A 25,926-nucleotide genomic window follows, 5' to 3' on the forward strand; every position below is an offset into this window, starting at 1 on the left:
GAGTTTTCCCAATCTTACTTTAGTATTAGACCCTTCTAGGATTATATAATAAAGGACTTTGTTGTTATAAAAAGAAATAAATCCAAAGTTTAAAATGTTCTTTTATTTTCTCATTAACAAGTTACTAGACTTCTGTTGTTTTGAACTGAATTTAAAAAAATGTTCTCAGCATCTTGGTATTCTACCTATAACAAAGTCCTTAGACACACACTCAAGTTTGGCAGATTAAAAGAGTCCATTTCCATTTGCCAGAATCCTTGGTACTCACAGATGCACCACTTTAATTATCCAAAGAGTATTGATAATAATTCTTTGGAGAAAGCAGTATTTACTATTGTACAGTATGTGTCAGCCCAAATAAAAAAATAACTGACAGAAAGATTAATAAAAAATGAAGAACATTACTTTGAAAAATAGCTGAACAGTGTCAGAAAATTTTCCATTTTAGCTTGGATGCTTCCATTTAGCATAGAATAACTTTTGCTCATTATATTCCCATTAAATTCTATATCAGATCATGAAGGAAAAGAAAACAGAAAGAAAAAAAAAAAGCAATACTTAGTTCTTGGGTCCAGAGGCCATGTCTGCATGAAGTAGATTGGATAGCTATAAAATTCAGAATCAACTAGTCAAGGAACCATTAAACCAAGTGGATTGATTACTCAGGGCTAAATGACTTTTTGGGTAACTTCTTTTTAAGAAATGAATTTCTGGAGTTTCACTATTTTGGTGTCATGTAGATACATGACACGGTAGTTAGAACACTAGATCCAAGAGTCAAAAAAACGCAAATTCAAATTCAGCTTGACACTTTCAGTGCATAACACAGTGTCTGACACATATTAGACATTTAATAAAAATTTACTGATAGATTGATTGACTTTATGACCCTGGGCATGTACTTAACCTTTATAATAAAGGTTATATATAATAAAGGTTTTTAATAAATAAAAGTCTCTTAGCCTTTGTCACAGTATTCTCATCTGTATAAGGGGATAATAACACCTGTCTGTTGTAAGGATAAAATGAGATATAATTTATAAAGTTCTTTTCAATATTAATGCTAGCTATAATTTAAACTCTGTGGACTCAATTATTGGGTAAATTAAAAATCTTTGTATGTGGCAAGTCAGCAATATAATTTGATTCACAGCAGAATTGTCATAGTCATGGAAGGAATAAAACTATGATTTTTCTGAGACTTCTTTCCTCATAATATTTTGCTTAGGGTCATTGGATCATAGAGGTACAGCTGAAAAGAGACTGAAAAATCATCTAGTCCAGCCCTTTCAATTTACAGATGAGGAAACTGAGGTATAAGAGATTTGCTCAATCACATACATAACCATTAGAGGTGGGATTTTTAACTCAGGACCTTTGACCAAAATCAGTGTATTCTTTTTTTTTTTTTTTTGCTGAGGCAATTGGGGTTAAGTGACTTGCCCAGGGTCACACAGCTAGATTTGAACTCAGGTCCTCCTGACTTCAGGGCTGGTGCTTTATCCACTGCGCCATCTAGCTGCCCCAGTGTATTCTTTTTCATAGACCTTGAGGAATTAAAACTATTTGGAGATAAAGTATCACTGAAGAGCCAAAATTTCAGAAAAAATTTTTGACAAAAAAACCAAGAAGTAAAAGAAAATAAGTTAACAAGTAAAGAAATTGGAGGTGGAATATTTGAAAGTAACAGGAAATATTATTTATCCACTTAGATACCATATGCTTTCCTGGAAGTTCCCAAGATATTATGTTCATATGATTTTATGTTCATCTGTTCATAGGAGATTCCTCAACTCTGGATACAATGATAATAATTTGGCAATGGGGCAATGTCTTCACATCCCACGTGAAACTGATAACTTTTTTCACTGTTTGTGAAGACAAGGGCTAGAGAGTCTCTTTAAACACCTTACTATAAACTGTGTTATTGTCTGTGGCTAAGGCATTTTTCAAACACTGCCAGAAATAAGGGTGAGCCTGTGGATTAGTGGGCCACTCAAGGATGGACCTCTTACACAATCTTTTTCTGAGTTGGAGGTACTTTGATCTCTGAAGAGCTTTTTCAAGAAATATCAAAATGATCACATCTAATTTTTCATCTATGAGCCTTTGATGTGACAAGTAAAATGCTGTCTTAAAATTCCCTGACTTGACGTAAGCATTTGTCATCACAAATACTGTTTTTTTGCTTAGTTGTATACTCTGGGAAAGGTTTTCCAAAACTGGTTTTCCTGGCAACCAATCTCGTTCCTCAAGACACAAATTGAATTGTTTCTCTCCTTGGCTTTCAATGTTTTCCAGCAGCTCTTGGAAAACCCATTCTGTCACCTTTGGATCATTGGTATCATAGATAATAAAAGCATCATAACAAAAATCTGGTGAAACTAGGCGCTGATATCCCGTTAATTTGGCTTTGCAGAAATGATAGCTGTACCATACATCCCAGTAATATAAATGGTTTGTGACTGGAATAACCATCAGGCAAAAAATGATGAATACTGAGACAGTGTACAAAATCGAATTAGTCAAATCTAATTCACAGGTATATAAATTGAGTGAAATCAAGCTCTGGCCTTTGTGTGCTCCTGGTCCTGCACAGATCACTTCAGTGGCCAAATAAGGAATGGTGACCTCTGTTTGGTTAATCCACCACACCAACCATACAGCATCACAGTTACACATAAAGTTGTTGCCATGTAAAAGTAGTGTATCAAGCTGGTTAAGGACATTTTCTGGGAAACTGGACTTCTGAATGACATGAAGTTTATTTGAACTAAGGTCCAGATACCTCAACTGAAAAGCATTCTGGAGAAAATTTTTTGTCAGGTGACGGATGTAGTTATTACTCAGTATCAGTTTCTTGAGACTTTTGGAACAATTACTTAATACCTCAGGAACACTGGTCAGAAGGTTGTGACTGAGATCCAGTGTCTCCAGATTCTGAAGGTAGATGAGTTTGTCCCAGCTGAAAGACTTAAAATTATTTTTGGACAAGAAGAGAGTCTTCAGATTTGGAGGCATGCCCTCAAATGCTCCAGGAGGCAAAAAACTGAGGGAATTTTCAGAAATATCTAACTCCTCCAGCTTGTTCAGATTCCTAAAGAACTGCAAATATCGGTTATCTCCATCTCTCCATAAAATATCTAAACGATTTCCTCGGAATTCCAGAACACTTAAAGATTCACTTTCCATTTTTGTGCTGGTGGAGGTGGAGATATCATTCCTATTCATCATCAATTTTTTCAAAACAGGGAGATTCTTGGTGAAATTGAGCATATGAGTGATCCCTTCTGACAGAAAATAATGACTATTACCACTAATATCTAGAACTTCTAGCTCTTGCAGCTCCTGAAAAGCTGTTGGGTGAAGCAAATCAAGTTTGTTGTTAGAGAAATCCAGGTATTTCAATTTCACTAAAGGTTGAAATTCACTGCCATTGAGAGTCTGGCTAATGCTGTTTCCTGATAGATTTAGACACTCCAGGAAAGAAAGGTCCTGGAAATCACTAGGATTGATAAAAAATATATTATTTCTGCTTAAATCCAAAGATTTTCCATATGACTCACAGTCATTGTTGATCAATGAGAGAGAAGGTTTCTCTTTGCTTTTAAACATGCAACTTCGAGCAAATTCATCATATCTGAAATAATGCATGGATTCAAATACTTGGGAAACATGGAACTCTGTAGAAGTCCTGGACATTGAGCAAAATCCATTTTGACTTGGTTCTCCAGAAGGAGATATTTTATTAACAGAAAGATCAATGTTTTTCAGAGCTTGGAATTTTTTTAACACACCCAGTTCAGCAATTTTAATAAAGTTAGTACCAAGATCTAACACTTCAAGATGTGAGAGCTTCTGTAAGGACAAGAGGTTGTTACTTTTCAGTTCCTTAAAGACATAACCTTTAAGCCTCAAGATTTTCAGATTTTTCAGGGAAGCAAATGCTTTTGACAAATTCAAATAAGCACGATAGATTTGTGGTTCATAATTGAAAGACAAATCCAGTTTTATGAGAGTGCCAAGAGAATATAAAAACTTGGCATCTCCAATTTCTTTGGCCAGGAAGTTTTGGGAAAGGTCAAGTTCTTCAAGTTTTTTGGTGTTTTTAAACCAACTCTTAGGTATATTCCGTAGTGAATTACTATGGAGACGCAAAAATTTTAATTCAGTTAAAGAATCAAAAGCATTTTTATGGATCTTTAATGCACTATTATTTGGACAAGGGATACAAGGAAATGGGACGTTGAAACAACGAGGGCAATTTCCACTCAAGTCAAGAATTTCTAATTGGTTGAGGTTTTGAAAATCATCCTTTTCAATGCTTTGGATAATATTGTTATAAAGATAGAGCTCTCTTAAACTGGATGGTAAAGTAGTGGGAACAGTAGTTAAATTGTCAGCCTTTAAGGATAATACTGTTAAATTCCTCAGTCTCTGAAAGGCATCTTTTTCTATAAAAAAAGAAACATTGCAAGGATTACGGAAATAACAATTTTGGCCCAGATAGAGAATTTCTAGGTTGTCCAACTCAGTCAGGTTCTCTTTGGTGATGGAAAAGATGTGATTTGCTTCAAGACTCAGTAGCTGCAAATTGGAAGGAAGGCCTAAAGGTATTTCAGAGAGCTGGTTTCCATCCAAGTACAGTGACTTCAAGTTAGTGAGATTTTTAAAGCTGCCAAAACTGATTTTTGGCCTTTTGAGGCATATGTGATCTTTTGGCCCTAGTCGGACAGGAATACAATTGCATCGGAAATCAATTTCCACCAGATTTTTCAGGCCATCAAAGGAGTTTGGGGTAATTTTTGGTATGTGATTGATGGTGAGGGTCAGGTTGGTTGTATTGTAAGGAATTCCTTTTGGGAGTTCTGTGAGATGTTGATTGCTGCAATTCACCATTACACTGGCTTCCATAATGTTCTGAGTGACGTTACAAGGCAAGGTTTTAGGAAACCATCTAGCTCCAGGAAGTTTGCACCATAGAAAAAGGTGAAAGAGAATAAGGAATGGTCTATATAATTTCCGCATGAGCAACACCTGAAAGAATAACAGAAGAGAGCTAATAAAGAACGGATTGTGTACAAATCCTAGAGAGATGTGAAATTAATTTCTATTTGTTACAGCCATTTTTTCAATAAAAATTTTAACCAAATGATTCTCATTCTGAAATGCTTTGAGCCTTCAGAATGAGGTTTCATTCACATTTTTAAAAGCATTGATCATTCTGATTTTCTTGATACTCTCTTCTCTCTATGTTTTTGGGAAATTATTCTTTCCTGTTTCTCGATTGCTATCTTTTTGTTTTCTGATTGCTCCTTCTCTGTCTCCTTTACTGGTTTCTCCTCCACATTATTCTTTCTAACCATAGCTATCCCTCAGGGTTCTGTTCTGGGTCTTTTTTTTTTTCTTCTTCTTCTTTTATACTGCTTCACTTGGTGATCTCATCTAATCCTATGGATTTAATAACCATTTCTATGCTGATGATTCTCAAATCTACCTATCCTACTCTTGAGAGTCTCACTACAATCTCACTCCCACTGTTATCTGGTAGACATCTTAAATTTAATATGCACAAAATGGAATTCATTATCTTTCCCCCTAAACCATCTTCACCTTCTACGTTCCATATTACTTGAAGAGGACAACATCTGCCTAATCCCATAGGCTCTCATACAGAAGAATCCTGAGTTCTTCACTATGTCTCATCCTATCTATATCCAATCTTTTGCCAAGACCTGTTGATTTCACCTTTGCAATATTTCTTTTCCCTTCTCCCTTCTGATTCTATCATCACTTTTAGTGTAGTCCTTTAAAATCCAAATTTTATTATTACAATAACTGATAGGTCTACCTATCCCAAATTTCTCCCCATCCTGATCGACCTTACATTTAGCCACTGAAGTGATTTTCACTAAAGTGAAAAGACAGATCTAACTGTGTCATAATATGTCAATAAACTCTAAGGCAGTGGTTCTCAAAGTATGGTCTAGAGAATCCTGGGGATCTCTGAAACCCTTTTAGAGGGTTTACAAATTCAAAAATAGTTTTTATTTCCAATATGGTAAATGTCTATAAATATAACCCAGATAAACAAAAATGCTTTGGAGAGATCTTCAATAATTTTTAATAGGATAAAGATACTGAAAGCAAAAGTTTGAGAACCATTGCTCTAAGGACTCCTTTTCACTTTTAAGATTGAATATAAAATTTTGTTTGGCATTCAAAGCCCTTTATAACCTAGATCCTCTTACCTTTCCAACCTTTCCCCCTGCCACAAACTCTTTGATCCAGTGACACTAGGTTTTTTTAGCTGTTCCATAAACAAGACATTATATCAGGCATTTTCTCTGACCGTCTCCCATTCTTGGAGCATTATCCTTCTGGTTCCCCCATCATCTCTGCCTTCTGGCTTCACTCATTTCCTTTTAAGTCTGAACTAAAATCCCATCTCATACAAGAAGTCTTTCCCAATTCCTTTTAATTCCAATGCCTTCACTGTTAATTATTCCTATTTATCCTGAATATAGCTTCTTTTGTATATATGTATTTTTGCATGTTGCCTCCCTCATTAGATTATGAACTTCTTATAATGGGTACTATCTTTCATCTCTTTTTTTGTATTTTCAGAGCTTAACACAGTGCCTGATATATAGTAGGCATTTAATAAATATATAATGTTACTTAAGTCAGGCCTTGCAAGTGGATAATCTTAAATAATACTATTGTGTAATTCTAGTTACATTGCTAGTTAATTGTTTATACAGCTAGATCCCTATTAGCACAATTAATGAGCAGGATGAAGTGATGGCAATATTTGAATTTTTATTACATATTTCCATTGATTAGAACCCATTATCATATTATTTTATGTGTATGTACACACACGTCTTCAAAAAATGTAAACTCAAATGACATGACCTATTCATAGCATTCATTATTTTTATTCATTGTAACCTTGTTTAACTTGAAATTCTTTTATTAGCATTTCATTTCTTTAGTTTGTTTAGGAGGATACATTAGTACTGGAATCTCCAGGAATGGATACTTTCGTTACCAAATCTATGATCCTAAGACATATAGAGTTCTCTTTCATCAATGTAAATTGATAATTCCTTTATAATTTGCAGTCTTAATTGTTTTGAGCCCAACTTCTTAACCTGAGGGTTGCGAACCCATAAGAGGTCTGGTAACTGAATGTGCAGATCATGAAATAGTGATATTATCAGTAAATATTTGATTTGTATACCTATTTTATATACTTCCATATTTAGGGTCATGTAAAAATTTCTTAGATGAAAAGTGGTTGCAGATGGAGAAACTTTGAGAAGCCCTGGTAGGGCACTGAGAGGTTAAGTAATTGCCAATAATCATTTATTTAGTATGTGTTAGAGGCAGTGTTTCAATTCTGGTCTTTTTTTACACAAAGGTGGCCCTCTATCAACTATGCTCTATTGCTTCTCACTGCAGGATCACGTTTCTAGAAAAAAAACGAAACAGTACTTACTTTATGTCATTATCCCTTTATTCACAATGTGTATAAAGGAGAATAAAATGTGCTGCTAGATGGTGCAGTGAATAGAGTACCCAACCTGATGTTAGGTGTTCAAAATCTCAGATGCTCACTAGCTCTGTGACCCTGGCCACTCATATACCTCATTTTTCTTAATTTCTGTAAATTTCTGTAAATGAAAAAACATTTCATTTCTGTAAATGAGCATAATAGTAGCACTTACCTCCCAGGATTGTTGTGAGAATTAAACTGGTTAATAATTATAAAGTGCATTAGCACAGTGTCTGGCACTTAATAAGCTTTATATATATATATATATATATATATATATATATATATATATATATATATATATATCTTGGTTATAATAATTAGAGGGAATAATGTGATCTTTGATCCAGTGCAGATCTCAGGGCATCTTATCAAAATCTTCCATTTTATCTTTTTAAAAAAATGATGAAATTAAGGGGTGAGAGAGGGATATAATGGGAGAAAGGGAAAGGGAGAAGTGGAATGATGCAAATTATTTGTCATAAAAAAAAAGGGGGCAAGAAAAAGCTTTTACAGTGGAAGGGAAAAAGAGGAGGAGAGGGTGAATAAGTGACCTTATTCTCAGCAGAACTGGCTCAAATAGGAATATACACACTCAATAGGAATATAGAAATTTATCTTATCCTGCAGGAAAATAGGAAGGGAATGGGACATGAAAAGGAGAGGAGGGTGATAAAAGAAAAGGAATATCGAGGGAGGGAGTGATCAGTACCAAAGCACTTTTGAAAACAGGGTGAAAGGAGAGAAAGAAATGGGGGAAAATACAGTTAGCAAGAGTGATTGTAAAAAGAATTTTGAATTCTCTGATACACCTATTTCTCAAACATAGAGAGACCTGAGTCAAATTTATAAAAAGTAAGAGCCATGGGGCAGCTAGGTGGCACAGTGGATAGAGCACCAGCCCTGAAGTCAAGAAGACCTGAGTTCAAATGTGGCCTCAGACACGTCACACTTCCTAGCTGTGTGACCTTGGGCAAGTCACTTAGCCCCAATTGCCTCAGCTAAAAAAAAAAACCCAAAAAGTAAGAGCCATGCCCCAGTTGATAAATGATCAAAAGATATGACCTTTGTCCAAAGGGCTATAAATTCTTCATATTCTTTGAGTTAATACCACCATTACTAAGCATGAATACCAAAGAGGTTTTTTAAAAATAGGAAAATAACTTATATGTACAAAAAATATTCTTAGTAGCTCTCTTCTCAAGGAAAAACAAAATTGGAAATTGAGGGGCTGCCCATGAATTGGGGAATGGCTCAATAAACTGCTGTGATGGAATATTATTATCCCATGGGAAATGATGAGAAGGATGCTCTCAGAAACAAACAAACAAACAAACAAACAAAAACATCTGAAAAGTGCTCCATGAAATCAAAGTGAAATGTATTGTAAACGATGTAATAGCAATGTTTTGGGATGACCAACTGTAAATGACATTATTCTCAGCAGTATTCATGCCTACTCTAGAGGACTTCTGATGAAAATCCTATCCATTTTCAGAGAAGGAACTGATTATGTCTGAATACAGATTGAAGCATTCTCTATTTCTCTCTCTTTTTAACTTAATTTTTCTTGAAGGTTTTTATTTTCATGATGATAGGCGATCTGTGTTTTCTTTCACAACTTGACTTTTATAGAAATGCTTTGCATAACTTCACATGTGGTTTCTTAATTGTGGGTGGGGATGAGGGAGAGAACTTAGAACTCAAAAATTTTAAAAAGCAAATGTGAAAAAGTTTTTTGTTTTGAATGTAACTGGAGAAAAATATTAAATAAATAAATGAATGAATGAAATTAAAAAAAAAAAAACTTTCCATTTTACAGATCAGGAAATCAAAACCCATTGAGGTAAAATCCTTTCAATTAAGTCATACAACAGGAAATTTCAAAGAAAGGGCTTCAACCAAGGTTCTGTGACTTCAGAGAGAATCCCCTTTTTACTGTAACACAACTGCTTCTAATGAGATGAAATTGAAACCTAGATTACTTATAAAAATTGAATTTTAATTAAATATTTAACTTTTATTATTAAGATTTTATTTTAATATTTAAAATTTTAAATTTTAAAATTTTAAAATCATTTTTTAAATTTATGAAACTAATACTTTCACAACATAATGTAACAAAAAAGATGATTGTACGTGAAATTGCAAATCTATTACATACAACTTACTATTTCAGACTTTTTACCATAAGCTCACTCTTCTTTCCACTATTCTATGTGAGTATCAAGTTCCATGCCTTAATATCTTTAAGTTAAGTAAAGTTAATATGTTATCTCTGGATGGAGGAATGTATTGAGCAGTTTTCAGTAGTTAACAATTGGCTTGGATTAGTTTATCAGATCTTTTCCAAGAAGTTAGTGTATATAGCAGAAAATGAGACAGGCAATCATTCCTAATCATTACTGATTACGAATGAAGTAAAAGAGAGAACCAAGGAATTGCCTTAAGGAGGAATGTACTAGAATGGATAAAGAAACATCTAAGTAGAGACAGACCAAGAGCTCTATGTATCCTCTGGGGAAGAAACAGAAATCAGACAAGAAGCTAAGGAAGCTTGATGAAAATAAAATTGACTTTTCCCAGGGCTCTCCTTGATTTGAAATTGGTTCAGAGTTCTATTTTGTGATTTAATCTTGTGATTTTCATCGATATTTTACTTCCAATTAGTAGTTGGAAAGGGAAAAGTTGTGGTTACCTAAGCTTTTTGGTTTGATTAATTTTTCTTGTTCTAAATGACTGAAATTAGCCAGTTAGACAAAAGTAGGGATTCTATGAAGGAAAGTTGAGAGGGACTGCATTCCAAAAATAGGGAAAGCCAGAGGTAGAAGATGGAATAGAGAGTATAAAAATAGGAATAATATGAAATGGGAGTAATGTAATATAAATAACAATAATAATAGTAATATGCTATATAATATTACTATATCAATAATAATATGAATAATATAATATAAGATGGGAATAATGTGACCAGCAAGGTTGTTTTTTGGTCAATATGCAGTGTTTGACTCTTCATGATTCCATGAACTATATCCATAGGGTTTTCTGGGCAAAGACAACTGGAGTAGCTTGCCATTTCCTTCTCCACTGTATCTTACAGATGAAGAACTGAGACAAATGGGGTTAAATGATTTGCCAAGGGACACACAATTAGTAAGTGTTAGCCCAGATTTGAACCCAGATTTGAACCCAGATTTTCCTGATCCAAGACGAGTGCTCCATTCACTATGCCACTTAGCTGTCACTGATGCACAAAGTCATGCAGCCATGTTGCATTTGATGTCGTGGTATTTGCAATTTGTCCTAGAAGTAAGAGGAAGCCTTTTGCTTATTCAAGTGTCCAGAGAAAACTCACCATTATCTTCCAAATATGTCTACCTAAACAGGATCAAAATGTAGATCAACCATTCACCCTGAACATCTTTCTTGTTCCCTGATGAGATTAGTAATTGTGCTGTGCTCTATGCATAAAGCAGAATTGACTTAGCCCAGAAGAAAGGCAAAATGCACAAAATTAGAGAAGCTATCCTAAATGTTCATAGGGACTATTCGTGTCTGACTTGTGTCAGAGCATTCTGAGCTCATATGGGTCTGATTAGCTAACATGGTGATATCATTTTGGTTCACTTAGAGAACAACCAACCAAACAATAATAATAGTGTTTCCTATCCCAATTATGTGTATTTAGTTACCTTTGTTTTGTCACAGACAAATTTTTTTTTTACAAATATGAATTTAGAAATGTTCTTTAGTGTTTCAAGTTATTTATATTGATGGGGTATTCTTAAGAACTGATTGAATATGATATTCAGTCTAGTAGAAGTAGGAACAGTGAGTAAAATAAAACAAAATTCAATTAAGAAAATAAGAAATGTAAAGAATGACTTGATCCAGGCTGGATATAATGCTGTGAGAAAAAGGGAGGACTTCAATGGTCCAGGGAAGTTACTCAACAAGAAGACTTAATCATTAAGAGAAAGGGACATTTTCCCAATAAAAGGAAAGAAGGCCTTAAAAAAAGAAAACTTGCTAAAGAACTTCTAGAAAGATTCCAGGGCAGCTAGGTGGTACAGTGGATAGAATGCAGCGCCTGGAGTCAGAACTCCAATTTGAACTCAAGATAAGTTCTTCTTGAGTTCAAATTTGGCCTCAGACACTTGCTAGCTGCTTGACTCTGGGCAAGTCTCTTAATTCTATTTGCCTCATTTCCTCATCTGTAAAAGGAATTGGAAGAGGCTAACTACTCTGGTATCTTTGCCAAGAGAACCTCAAATGGGGTCATGAAGAATCAGACATGACTTAACAATAACAACAAAAATGAAGAAGCAACAAGGACAGTGACACTAGATTGCAGAGTATATAAGTGAGCCTAAGATGTGAGAAAATTGAAAAAGGGACAGAGGGTCAGTTTTTGAAGGTCTATGGATGCCAGAAAATTTTATAATTAATTTTAGAGCTGGGAGGGACCCCCCTGGAGCTAATTGAGGAAGGAGAAAGGGAGGAAATGTGGTCATTTGTACGCCTTAGAAAGATCACTTTGGCAGCTGAGTGGGAGATGAGAGGGAAGAGGCTTTGGGTCAGGAAACATCCAACAAGCTGTTTAGTCTGGGATGGTGACTGCAATGGGATCATTGCAATAGGATGATGAGAGCTTATATCAGATTATCAGAGAAAAGAAAGGAGTCTGTACAAGAGATAGAACAAAGGTAAAATCAACAGGTTTGGTACTAGATTGGTTATGAGGGTGAGAGAAGGTTAAGGATGACATTTATGTTTCATCCTGAGTGAATGGGACATTGATGGTGTCTTTGACAGTAATAGGGAAGTTAGGAAGAGGGAAAGGTTTTGGGGAAAAAATTATGAACTCAGTTTGGGACACATTGAGTTTAAAATGTTAACAGGTATGTGTGACCCTGGGCAAGTCACTTAACTTCAATTGCCTCAGCAAAAACAAATAAACAAACAAAAAGATATTTACAGTTTTCCTGTAATTTTGGTCTTGCCTACTCATAAACAGGTAATTTTTATCCACTTATTTGAATCTGGTTTTTATTTGTATAAAAAAGGAGAAAATGACAGATTTTGGAAGGGATGGGGAAAAATTGAGGTAATAATTGCTGGTATGAACTGATCCAAACATTTTGTAGAGTAATCTTAAATTATGTCTAAAGAGTTACTAAACTGCTCTTTTCCCTACAAATACCACAAGTAGCTCTATTTCCAAAAATGATTAGAAGAAATGGAAAAAAATCTACATGTTCCAAAATATTTCTCTTTGTGGTGGCAAAGAACTGGAAATTGTGGAAATGCCTATCAATTGGGAAATGGCTAAACAAATAGTATATTATTATGATAGAATACTATATAAGAAATGATGGATTCAATGATCTTAAAAGAACATGGATAGACATGCACAAAATAATGAAAAGCAAAATGAATAGAACCAAGGGAATGTTTTATATAGTATTAACAATGTTATTTTAATAACAACTTTTAAGTGAATAAGTCATTTTGACTATTATAAATACCCAAATTAATTGCAAATGTCATATTTAAAAAAGGCACTAGAAATAACTAATAAATAGAAGCATGTATAGAATGACTTTACATATATGTGTATATATATACATATATATATGCGTGTGTGTGTGTGTGTGTGTGTGTGTGTGTGTGTGTATGTAGCCATCTTTGGGAGGAAGAGGACAAAAGGGAAAAAAAAGGAAAAAAAATTTACATAATAAACATACATTTAAGAGGAATAGCAAGTTGTATATACTAGATTAACAATTTCACGTGCAATCATCTAAAAAGTTATGCTGTAATGGAAATACTTGTTTTCTTCCATGAATTAAAAATTTTTTTATACATGTCTGTAGGACATCCAGTTTGAAATATCTATTTGGCATATATGAGACTGGAGGTCAGCAGAGATGTTAGGGCAGAATGAAGAGATTTGAGAATCATCAACCTAGAGATGATAATTGAGTCCATGATAGATGATGAAATCATCAAATGAATAGTAGAGGGAGAAGAGGAGTCTCGCCCAGGACAGAGCCCTGTAAGATATCCCACATGACCACTGGACTTAACTTGAATTCAATAAAGGGTAAAGAGAGTAAGAGGAAAGAAACTGGAATCATCTGTGGTAGAAAAACTTCTCAAGTTTAGCTACAAAAAGGAAGAAAAATATTGGACTAGTGGGATGTACAGAACAATTGAGAATTTTTGAGGATAAAAGAGATATGGGTGTGTTTATAGGCAGTTTATAGCAGTCAGTAGACAGAAATTCAAAATAAGTGAGACTGTTAAGATGCTAGGGAGGGCAATCTCTTAGAGAAGACAGAATGAAATGAAATCAGAACCATTGTTTTCCTGACAAAGCTTTCCTGACAGAATTGACGTTACCTTCCCTGATTAAGGTTACTGGTTTGAGGATGTAAAAAGCCCCAACTTTGTACAGTCAGGGCCTCTTTATACCTTGAAAACTTACTGATTAGACAGTTTCCAGATGGAAAGGATGGGGGGTCATATCCAGAGAAACTAAAAGCCCCTGTATCCTTGTGGTATATCCTTGCTTTGTTAGGGAAAAATAAATCTCTTTGTTCAGTGTTGTAAGTACAAGCACCTCATTTCATCCTCAAATTGAGCTTGAAAAGGTGCTGGTATTGGATCCTCATCATATGAGACAGATAAGAAGGCAGAAATGGTAGCTTGAGACATTAGGGAGATGAGAAGAATGATAGAAACTTTTGATGAAAATACTCAATTTTTTTCCCTCATGAAATATGAGGCAAAGTTCCCCCCTGAGAGGATTGGGGGAACTAATACTCTGATAAATCCTTCCTTTCTTCCTTCCTTCCTTTCTTCCTTCCTTCCTTCCTTCCTTCCTTCCTTCCTTCCTTCCTTCCTTCCTTCCTTCCTTCCTTCCTTCCTTCCTTCCTTCCTTCCTTCCTTCTTTTCTTCCTTCTTTTCTTCCTTCTTTCTCTCCCTTCCACCTTTCTTCCTTCCTTCCTTCTTTCCTTCCTTCCTTCCTTCTTTCCTTCCTTCCTTCCTTCCTTCCTTCCTTCCTTCCTTCCTTCCTTCCTTCCTTCCTTCACTAAGAGTCCAGCCTTAGTCAAACTGAGAAGTCAAATTATTGAAGACCTGGCCTTAAAAAGGCCAAAGGGTCCCATTGCATTCAGGACCATCTCCAATCCTGATGTATATCTGGCAGTTGGCTCCGGTAGGAAAAGTGAGGTAGGTGACCTTGCTCAGCCCTCCCTCATTTAAATCCAATTCATTTGCATATCATGGCATCACCTCCAGTTCCAGTCTTGGAACTCTTGGGGAAAGAAGGACAAACAACAACACATAATCAATATTTAATAAATTTTTATTGGTTTTAATATAATTCCCTTGTGGCAATATAATATATTTTTATTGATTTTAATTGAGTTTGTTGGTCTTGGCCTGTGCCCAAATGTCTTAGCCCAAACCAAGATGGCCTTAGGAATGTGATAAGTCTGATAGTAACTGGATGTATGGCACTGTATCAGAAGCCATGCTGAAAAATTAGTGTTTCAAGGTTAGTATCCGAAGGAAATCTCTCTAAAAAGCATGAAAGAGGCAAAGAGGTCAATTCAATTGAGTACCAACAGTAAGAGGAAAAGAACAATTTTTAAAAAAGATTTTTTAGACTTAGAGATCCTTTTTCAAATATTATTGCTTTTTTTTTTTTAAGAATATATTTGAGGATTTAGCATTTGTCTCTAAGAAGATATTTTTGGAATGGGCTTAAGAATATAAACTTTTCCCTCTGTTCCACTGGGGATTTCTATCTCTGGATATTCTGTCCTTTTTTATTTCAAGCCATCTGGTTCTTCACCTACTTTAGATATGCCCCAAACTCTTAAGTTTTAATTTGCTTTTTTAGGGTAAATCAACTTTAAGATACTTCTCCCCACCTTTATCTTAGCTTTAATTTACTTTTTGGGGGTAAATCAATTTTGAGACACTTAGTTTTAATTTAATTTTGGGAGGTAAATCAACTATGAGACACTTTTTTTTTCCTTTTCCTTTTTTTCTTCTTTTTCCTCTAGTACAAATGATGCATGTTTTCTCAATAATTGCCAAATGATATTCATCTTGTGGTAATTTAATTTGTAAGAAAAGAACACACCATTACATGGGAAAGGCTTTGATAATGAATCATAGTTAATTCCTCATGCAAATACACTGACTAAATTTGGATGCTCAATTAGAGAGTTAATTATGTTGAAAATGGAATCACTCCCTTTGAATGCACAGGTGTTTCTGTCCTTACACTTAAGCCCTGAATCTTTTCATTCTGGGAAAGCAGAAAATGAAAGTGTCTATTGTAGAGTCACTTAGCCTAGTCATCACTATATGGTGTTACATATTTATCTACAAGATGGGTATTTATGGAAGTGAAAGGCCTGCTTATTGTTAACTTATATTCCCTTGCAAAGTTATGTTTCCTGGTCTCTAATTTTAATGTCTAGGTTTTTTGTTTTTTTGTGGTTTTCTTTTTGTTTTGGCTATTGTTTATATTAATAGACTCACAAATATAAAAACAGGATAAGTTTATGTTTGGCATATAGGCAGTTTGAGAGACTGTGTTTTATGCATTTTTAAATTTACTAACAGACACTGGAAAATGAACATTTCTGCATATAAAGCAAGAGAAAAAAAAAGAATTCTATGCAAAACTGTGAATGTCTCTAAGTACAGCTTGTTTAATAACAACAAAAATGTATATGAGAGGGCAGCAGGTATGTGACACAGCACATAGAACATGGCCCTGAGTCAGGAGGACCTGAGTTCTAATTCAACTCAGACATTTACTAGCTGTGTGATTCTGGATAAGTCACTTAGCCGCAATTGCCTCAAAAACATATATATATATATATATGCCATAAAGTACATAATTCAACCTTTTCCTTTCAAAGCTTTACTAAAATATTTTAGGAGAATTTCTAAAGTTCCTTCTAAATCAAAATTTATGATCATATAAATAATTTCTCAGCAACAAGCCCATGTACTCAAAATTTTATTTAGTTGTTTATTTTCCCTTTAAAAAAAAACTCTGAATCTGATTTTTATTCCTTTCTCATTGACTAGATTCTTTACATCTCCTGAGTGCAGAGCTCTCATTAACATTAGCAGCTATTCCATGGACAGAATTTCTGAGTAGGAAAAGAGAGTAGAATCCTTCTCAGAGTGCAGCAGTGGACCAGAACTTGGGACCAAACATAATAGGATGAAATTGAATAGAGATAAATGTAAAGTCCTATATTTAGATTTTTTAAATTCTGGATAGGATGGAGGAAATATGTCTATCAAACAATTCTTGTGAAAAAGATGTAGGTTGGTAAGCTCAGTGTGAGTCAACACTGATGTGGCAGGCAGCTTGCTCTTTGTGTTCTAGTACTTAAAGCAGTGTCTGGCACATAGTAGACATTTATGAATGTTTGTTACCTCAGGCTAAAATATATATATATACATACACATGTATGTATGTGCATGTGTGTGTGTGTATATATATATATGTATATATACATTCATTTATTATCTTAAAAGGGAGGGGTTTCTTTGTCCTTTGCTCTTGTTCTTGAAAAGGACTGTGACAGAAATGAAAGATAACAGGACATGCAAGTGAATTGGATTTGAGGGAGGGAGGGCTGTGCAGTCATCTGCATCATTTCCCCTCTAGAGCCGTCTGGGTCCAGTGGCCAAATATAAATCAGGATGATATGTATATATATTTATATATGAATTCATATCTCAATCTGGATGAGGAAGACCCTCAGAGTTTCTGGGTAAAACAGGTCTAAAGAGGGAGGTAATGAAGTGATCAAATCACATCTACTCCACTTAATTCAATCTGAGAGGAGTTGCTAAGTGCTTTATAAATGCTTTTTGGCTGATTGATAAGACACGCATATGGCTCGCCCCAAACCCTTTTCTTATATCACAATAATTTCCTGGTATCCTTCCCCTTCCCCCTCCATGCACACACATTAAACCTTCCTTTCACACACATACATACACAAATTATGCACAACTGACCGATAAAACAACTGTGTTTGATGGTGTAATAAAAACATAAAATCTAATACCTACAGTGTGCCACCTCTCTTCTGAGACAAAGGAAATGTGTTTCAATCTCTGATCTCTGACTCTAAGATTGTTTTTTGTAATTAATCTGAATTCAGCTGGTATTCAGTGTTGTTTTCATTATAATTATAGTCATTGTGTACATTGCTGTGTACTTTTTTGTTATTCCTTTTTGTGTTCCTTTAAATTCTTTATACCAATAAAGATAATTATATTAATGATATTAATTAATTAAAATAATATTATTTTCTTACCTCTGTATATCACAGTTTGTGTAGCCATTTCCTATTTGATGGGTGAATCAATTGTGTGTATATTGTGTGTGTTAACTAGCATGAAAAGTGCTACTTCAATTATTTTATAACACAGAAGTTTCTTTCTGTCATTGACTCCCCTAGGGCATATGCCCAGAAACAAGTTTAATGGATCAAAAGATATCAGTAATTTAGTGACGTCATTTATATAATGCCAGGTTTTTTTTTTCCAGGATGATTGTACCAATTTGCAGAATATTAGTATGCCTGTTTTCTCTCAACCACTTTGTTTACTATTTTTAAAAATCATCTTTGCCCATTTGATGTTTTGGAGCTAAAAACCTTCAAGTTGTCTTAATTGGTATATTATTCATTCGTGATTTGGAACCATTTTTTTTCATATGGTTATTAGTCATCTCATCTTAGGAAAGATATTAAAAAACTAATATATGCAGATAGATGAGGGGATTGATATTGTGCCATAGGATCAGTAGAAAGTGTGTGTAGGGGGAGGAGAGGGGGTGTTTAGCCTTGGGAAAACTTTATGGATAGAGTTAAAGTATCTTCAAGTATTTAAAAGACTATTATGTTCAGAAGAAATTTGGATTTTTCTGTACGGTTCTGGAGAGGTGGACTAGGAGCATTTAAGAGAAAATAAAGAAGCAAATTTAGGCTTATTTGCAAAAGCCAGAGAAAACTAACAAAGAAACAGCTATTTGGTACAGAGGGTAGAACATCACCCCTGGAGTTCAGATTTGATTTCAGGTACTTGTGACGCACCAGCAGGCAAGTAATTTAACCCGTTTGCCTCCAAAACACACACAAAAAGAAAACAAACTGGAAAAAAAAAGATTGACTACTTGGGAGACAGTGGGTTCCCGTTTGTTAGAGAACTTCAAGCAAAGGCTTATTCATAGGATCATAAGCTTACAATTTCCATTCCCTTTATTTACACTGTCTTTTCCTTATCTTGAGATTCTGAGCATCCCAAGCATAGATTCTAAGCATACAGAGTTCCTACTTATAAGAGGGGGGCAAATCTTCCCATAAATTCTGATTTTGATGTGAAATTGCTTATTTGATATGTCCTATGATTTTTCTCCCTCAATAGTATTTTATTTTTCCAAATATATAGATAGCTTTCAGCATTCAGTTTTACAATATTTTGTGTTTCAAATTTTTTCTTCCAGAAGAAAGACAGCAAGCAACCTGATATAGATTTTTATCATTTTAAACACATTTCCACATTTATAATGTTGTGTAAGAAAAATCAGACAAAAAAGAAAAAGCCACAAGAAATAAAAACAAACAAGCAAACAAAAAAAGATGGAAATACAGTGCTTTGATCCATATGAATTCTCTCCATGTGAATGGCATTTTCCATCCAAAGTCTGTTGGAATTGACTTGAATCACAAGTTCATCACAGTTGATCATTTTACTGTTACTGTGTACAATGTTTTCCTGGTTCTGCTCACTTCACTCAGCATCAGTTCATGTAAGTATTTCCAAAGTCCCATATCACTTTTAAAACTCTTCACAATCTGACCCAGCCTCCCTTTCCATATTTATTATATATTATTCCACATTGTACATTCTAGCCAAAATGATCTCTTTGCTCTATACCCATCACCTGTCTCTGTACTGGCAGAGCAATACACTTCCTTTTTATCTCTACCTCATAGCACCTAGGCGGTACAGTGGTTAAAGCATTGAACTAGTACTCAAGAAGGACTGAGTTCAAATATACAAATGTATGCTGTGTGATTTGGGGTATTCACTTATTCTCTGTCTACTTCAACTATAAAATGGATCATTTAAAAAGTTTATATCACCTACCTCCTGGGTTTTGTATGAAGATTAAATGAAGTGACATTTGTTAAAATACATAGCCCAGAGCCTGTCACATAGTATGTAAATGCTAGCTATTAATAACAATAATAATGAAAAACTTAATTTACTTCAAAGCTCAGCCCAAGTGCTGGAACTGACAGGAATCCTGTCCCTAACACCCCTAGTTTTTGAAAACTTCTTTCTGGATTATTTTGTATTTTGCATTCAATTTTTTATGCCCACGTTTCCCCTACCATTGAATATAAGCCTCTTGAGGGCAGGGTATTTTGGTTTTTATCTTTGTGCCCATAGTACCTAGTATAGTGTCAGTTCCACAGAAGGTATTTGATAAATGTTTATTAAATTTCATTGATATTATATTACAATTTATCAATTGTTTTATTTTCTGAGAGATTTTTAGAACTATTCTAAAAATATATAGATTAAAGTTGTGAAATGATTTTTACATTACATATTAATGGTATTTTAACTACCTTGATTTGCTCAAGCTTTCCAATTATCCAGAAGAAGCCAGACTGACTTGGGAATCAGAAGCAGGAGACTAAAGATGCATATTAAGAAAATTTTCTACCTGCTCTCTTTAATTAAGTACTTTGCACTATTATTATTATCACAATTTATTTTTTAGAATAGCTATCTTATTGTCCAGCAGGAAAAAACTTTGAAACCAAAACCTTGAAAGCTAATGTGATTGGATCCTCCTACATGAAGGGAAGGGAACAAAATCGGGCAAGCAAGGTAATTTCTTCGTGGGTGATTTTACTATTTTGTTTCCAAGGAAAACACAACAGAAATTTTAGGGACAGAGAATCCTAGATCATCTCTTGGTCCTCTTGCCCTCTCTATGGTTAGCAGAAGCTTATTACAGACAATTCCAATCTAGCATAGCACTTTTAACATAAATAAATGTAGCATTGAGGTGAATTAGCACTTAGTCAAGGTTTTTTTCCCAAGAATCTGAAGAACTAAAAGTGCATTTTTTAAAAATGTAATCTTAGGAGAGAAATTAACACTTTTTTTTTTTTTTGGTTAGAATTTTGTTATCAAGTACTCATGGATTTATCTGTTCTGAAGATTTTAGGCAGCTGAAGTGGTGGTGAGAGTGGTGGGTGATTTCAGAGGCTAGAGAACTGGACCAAAGTCAGGGAGGCCTGCATTTGAATCTTACTTCAGCCAATATTTTAGTGACCCTGAGCAAGTGTCTTATCTGCAGTCTGCCTCAAATTCCTCCTCTAGAAAATATGGATAATAACATATTAATAATAATAATGTACTTTTCACTAGAATTTTTTTTTTGGTAAGATTTTATAAGAGTTTTGTAAGGATCAAATTAGTTAACATATAAAGTACTTTATAAATGCTAGATATTATTTCAAAATTTTATTCTCTACAAATTCCCACAATGGCATGTTGTCAGAATCTAAATATTTTTTGCTTACTTCATACTATTTTTCTTAACTAAAGTAATGAAAAAAAATGTAGATATAATACAGGTGAAAGTCTGAGCAGGTGGGGATCATTAATACCCAATCAGGAAACTTTAGTGTGAACCACCTTTCTATTATGTAAACAAACCAAACTGGGACAGGATATTACACAGTAAATAAATATATTTCCTAGGGCAGTACTTATCTCCATGTTTTTATGAGCCAAAAGAGACCTTATATGTTATCTATGCCAATTAGTCATTTAGTAGTTTAGGAAATTGAGGTTTTTGGAGGGGAAAGTGATTTGATAAATATCATAGATTTAGTATAGAGCCAGGATTAAAATCCATATTTTCTGACTCCAGAGTTAGCGCTTTTTACTAGGTTACTTTGCTCTTTAGAAATTAATGCTCTTCAATTTGGAACTATGTTCAAAGAGCTATCAAACTATGCATAACCCTTTGATCCAGCTGTGTCTCTACTGTACTGATCATAAAAAAACGCAAGACCCACATGTACAAAAATGTTTGTGGCAGCCCTTTTTGTAGTGGCAAGGGACTGAAAACTGAGTGGATATCCATCAGCTGGGGAATGGCTGAATAAGTTATGGTATATGAATGTTATGGATTATTATTGTTCTATAAGAAATGATCAGGAAGATTATTTCAGAAAGGCCTGGAGAGACTTACATGAACATTAGTTTGCTAAATGAAGTGAATAGAACCAAGAGAACATTATACACAACAAAAACAAAATTTGCTGTGATGGATGTGGCTCTTTTCAACAATGAGATGATTCAGACCAGTTCCAATGATCTTGTGATGAAGAGAGCTATCTGCACCCAGAGAGAGGACTGTGAGGATTGAGTGTGGATCACAATATAGTATTTTCATGATTTTTTGTTATTGTTTGCTTGCTTTTTCCCTCCTTCTTTCTCATTTTTCCCTTTTTGATTTGATTTTTTTTTGTGCAGTTTGATAAATGTGGAAATATGTTTAGAAGAATTGCATGTATTCAATCTATATTGGATTACTTGCTCTCTGGAGTAAGGGGAGGGGGAAGGAGAAAAATTTTGTATACAAAGTTTTGCAGGATGAATGTTGAAAACTATCTTTGCATATATTTAAAAAATAAAAAGTTATTGTAAAAAAAGGAATTAATGCTCTTAATTCTTTATGTGGTAACAAAAAATTGGCAATGGAGTAGATGCCCATCAATTATGGAATGGCTGAATAATGTAATGGAATACTATTGTTTTATAGGAAACAATGAACAGATTGATATAAAAAAAAAGCCTGCTAAGATTTATACAAACTGATGCTTAATGAAATGATTAGAATCAGGAAAACTATATATATAGCAACATCAAGATTTTGTGATGATCAACTATGATGGACTTAGCTTTTCTTAGCAATTTGTTTATCCAAGACATTTCCAAAAATTTTAGAGGAAAATGCCATCTAAATCCAAAGAAAGGACTATGAAGACTGAACGTAGATCAAAGCATACTATGTTCATCTTTTTCCTTTTTAAATTTTCTTTCTTGTGGTTTTTCCCTTTTGTTCTGATTTTTCTTTCCCAACATGACTCATATGGAAATATGTTAAAAGTGAATGTATACATTTACACTATATAAGATTGCTTGGTAGTATGGGGGTGGGGGAAGTAAAGGAGAGAGGAAAAAATTGGAACTCAAAATTTTACAAAAATGAATGTTGAAAACCATCTTTACATGTAATTGGAAAAATAATATACTATTAAAATGAAATTTTAAAAAGATGCAAAAAAGAGAAATTAATGCTCTTATTGATCATGGTGGTACATGTCTATAATTTCTGCTGCTAGGGAGAGAGGGAGGGAGAAAGGAAGGAAAGAAGAAAGAGAGAGAGAGAGAGGAAGAAAAGAAAGAAAAAAGAAAGAAAGAAAACAAGGTAGGAAGGAAGGAAAGAAGAAAGGAACAAAGAGGGAGAGAGAGGGAGAAGGAGAAGGAAGGAAGGAAGGAAAGGAAGAAAAGAAATTAATGATCTCAAGTATAAGCCACACTTATTTATTTATTTTGTTTACAATTTCACAGAGACATCATCAAGTCCCTATTGTTGATCAGCAAAGTTTCACAAGTATGGGTTTCCTCAGATCTATAGATGCAAAGGAAGTAATTTGAAATTTTTTCTGAGCTATAATCTAGTTAACAGATGGCCAAAATGAAATGAGGTTAAGTGGTCTAGGTCATGCGTCAAGTTAGAGGAAGCACAAGGTTTTAGTCTAGTTTGTCATCTCCCTTGTTACTTGTTTTTATAGATTTATAGTTCTAGAGCTAGAAGGGACCTCCATGGTCATCTGGTTCAAAATCCTCATTTTTTAGGGGAGGAAATTGAAGCTCAACACAATTAAATGACTTTCCCAGTAAGTATCAGAAGTAGGGATGTAAGCCTAAACTCTTGGAATTCTTAGTCAAGTTAGTACATTTCTTTGATTCTCCAGAATGAATTCTGTTTAGCTATAATTCTCTTCAAATTACAAATATAGTTTTTTTAATGTGCTATTTATATGTATAAAGTTTGCTCACCAATAACACCTGCTCCCAAATCATATGCACTGATATATAAAACTATGTAAAGAGTTTCACCTTTACCAATTACCAATAAAAGCCAGGTCATGTCTGATAAACATCCATAACTGGCCCAGATCAGGAGCTAGAAAGTTCATCATTAAATATGATACTTGGCTGTAAACTGAAATATTTGATCCTAATTTGGATCCATCTCAGGGCCATCTGGGATTCGGCCCACGGTCTGACTCTGACATCCCCCCATCGTGGTTTGCAACCTCAACTTTAAACATCTGCTTTCTCAAGCATGGCTTCAGAAGGAGTTTGCTAAGGGTTCCATTTAATTAAAAAAAATGAACTCTTTTTATGGCTATCCTCTCTATAATGTAAAGCCCTTAAAAACCAAAATGCTCTCCCCTGCTTGAAATTATTTTGTATTCTTATATATACTTTGAATTTATTTATCAGTTTAATGCTAGTGAATATAAGCTCCTTGCAGACCTGGACTGTTATGTTTTTATCTTACTGTTCTCAGTCTGGCACAAAGTAGGCTCTTTAATAAAGAAAATCCAATGGTGCAAGAATGTGGACAACTTTTCAAGCTATCTAAGAAGCTAAACAGGCCCAATAATAGCTAATAGCTGAAAAACATGCAAGTCACTTAACCCCATTGCCTCAGCAAAAACAACAACAAAACACCTTCGGGACCCTCTTTTTTAGAGTAAAATGGAGCATTGCCCAATATCTATAAAACATGAATTCCTATTTACAAATCAGAATATGTTTTCTATATGCTCTGATATATATCTAATTATAGATAACAAAAACATGTTCAAACATTTGACTTGCAGCATGATAAAAAAAAATCAGATGAAATAAAGATCATGCCATTTTTTGTTTTTTGTTTTTGCCATCCTTGACCTGCATATATGTGTGTATATATACAATATTTGTCCTGGTATCCCAAAAGTTTTAATCCAATTTTGAACTATTAAATATATATAGCTATTAAGATATATATTTACATTAAAGTTATTTCATCTACACATTCCTGTGAATATCTGTAGATATATGTATTTATGTATGTATACACATGTTTATGTGTGTGTTTGGTTTGTCACACATTATATCACAAAAGTTTTTATGTAATTTAAAGCTATTAACACTATATTAAAATGGGATATATGCATGTATGGGTGTGCAGTACTGTAAAATTAAAGTTTACAACTGCACTGAGACTCTTGAGACTCAGTCTCAAGTATTTGTACACATAAACAGAAAATGTTTAGAGATGCCATACATGAAATGCCACACACAGAGATGCCAGGTATCAGATTAAACCGATTATTTAAGAGCTGAAGGGTTAAAAACAAGAGGAAGAGAACATGCATTCATAAGAATTATTTCTCCTAGTCAAAATTCTATTCTGAAACTTAATTTACATTCATTCTAGCAAAAATGTAAAATAAGCAATTGTTCTCTCTTTTTTGATCTTGGATTAAAAAAAAAAAGAACAAATCACAGACAAGCAATTTAACACAACACTCAACCAAATTACAAAATATTGAACAAAGACATTTACCAAAACATTTTCTTTTTTCCAAGGAAACAAGAGTTTGATCCTACCATTTTTAGTTGTTTTTTCAAAGTGGGATGCAACGTGCTCACTGGAGGAAAGCTGGACATCAAAGAAACAGAGATCAGCCTGACATCAGTCCAGTTGCTTTATTTAAAATTATGAAAAGAAAGAGCATCACGTTGTATTCTCCCTGTGGGGAACAAAAAAGCATTGCTGACTTCACTAACGTTTTTCAAAATGTCCTACCGAGAGTAGCTATTAATAGTATGAACTTCTTCAGAGTCATTATAGACTAAAAACTTAACTTTCTCCTAGCACAACATTTAAGAGATTATTAGAATTCTTATTTCCCCTTTGTCATTCTTTCCAGGAATTTTCACTGGAGATTTTTTCCCTCATTAGTTTTCATTCTATTATAATATCAATTTTTTTTGTGAGTTCATATATGCATATACACACATATATATTTTTAGTTTACAGATTGACAACTAAAATAAGAAGTAATATTCACCTGTACCAATGTTGAAAATATCTTTTGAAGTCTCCCTCTGCTTCTGAAGTCTTAAAAAAAAAACAAACAATGAAT

General features: G+C 34.1%; 1 protein-coding gene across 1 annotated transcript; it reads right to left on the bottom strand.

The window, feature by feature from the left end:
• Positions 1-1,395: 1,395 nt before the first annotated feature.
• TLR7 (toll like receptor 7) lies at positions 1,396-25,926 on the bottom strand. Its single transcript, XM_051984522.1, has 3 exons — positions 25,852-25,926; positions 25,388-25,530; positions 1,396-5,037 (listed from the first exon to the last, which is right to left on the bottom strand). The coding sequence occupies exons 2-3, from the start codon at positions 25,445-25,447 to the stop codon at positions 1,888-1,890; spliced, it is 3,210 nt and encodes a 1,069-aa protein (XP_051840482.1). The 5' UTR covers positions 25,448-25,530; positions 25,852-25,926; the 3' UTR covers positions 1,396-1,887.

Source organism: Antechinus flavipes, chromosome 3, assembly GCF_016432865.1.
Source record: "Antechinus flavipes isolate AdamAnt ecotype Samford, QLD, Australia chromosome 3, AdamAnt_v2, whole genome shotgun sequence".
In the NCBI taxonomy this organism is placed as follows: domain Eukaryota; kingdom Metazoa; phylum Chordata; class Mammalia; order Dasyuromorphia; family Dasyuridae; genus Antechinus; species Antechinus flavipes.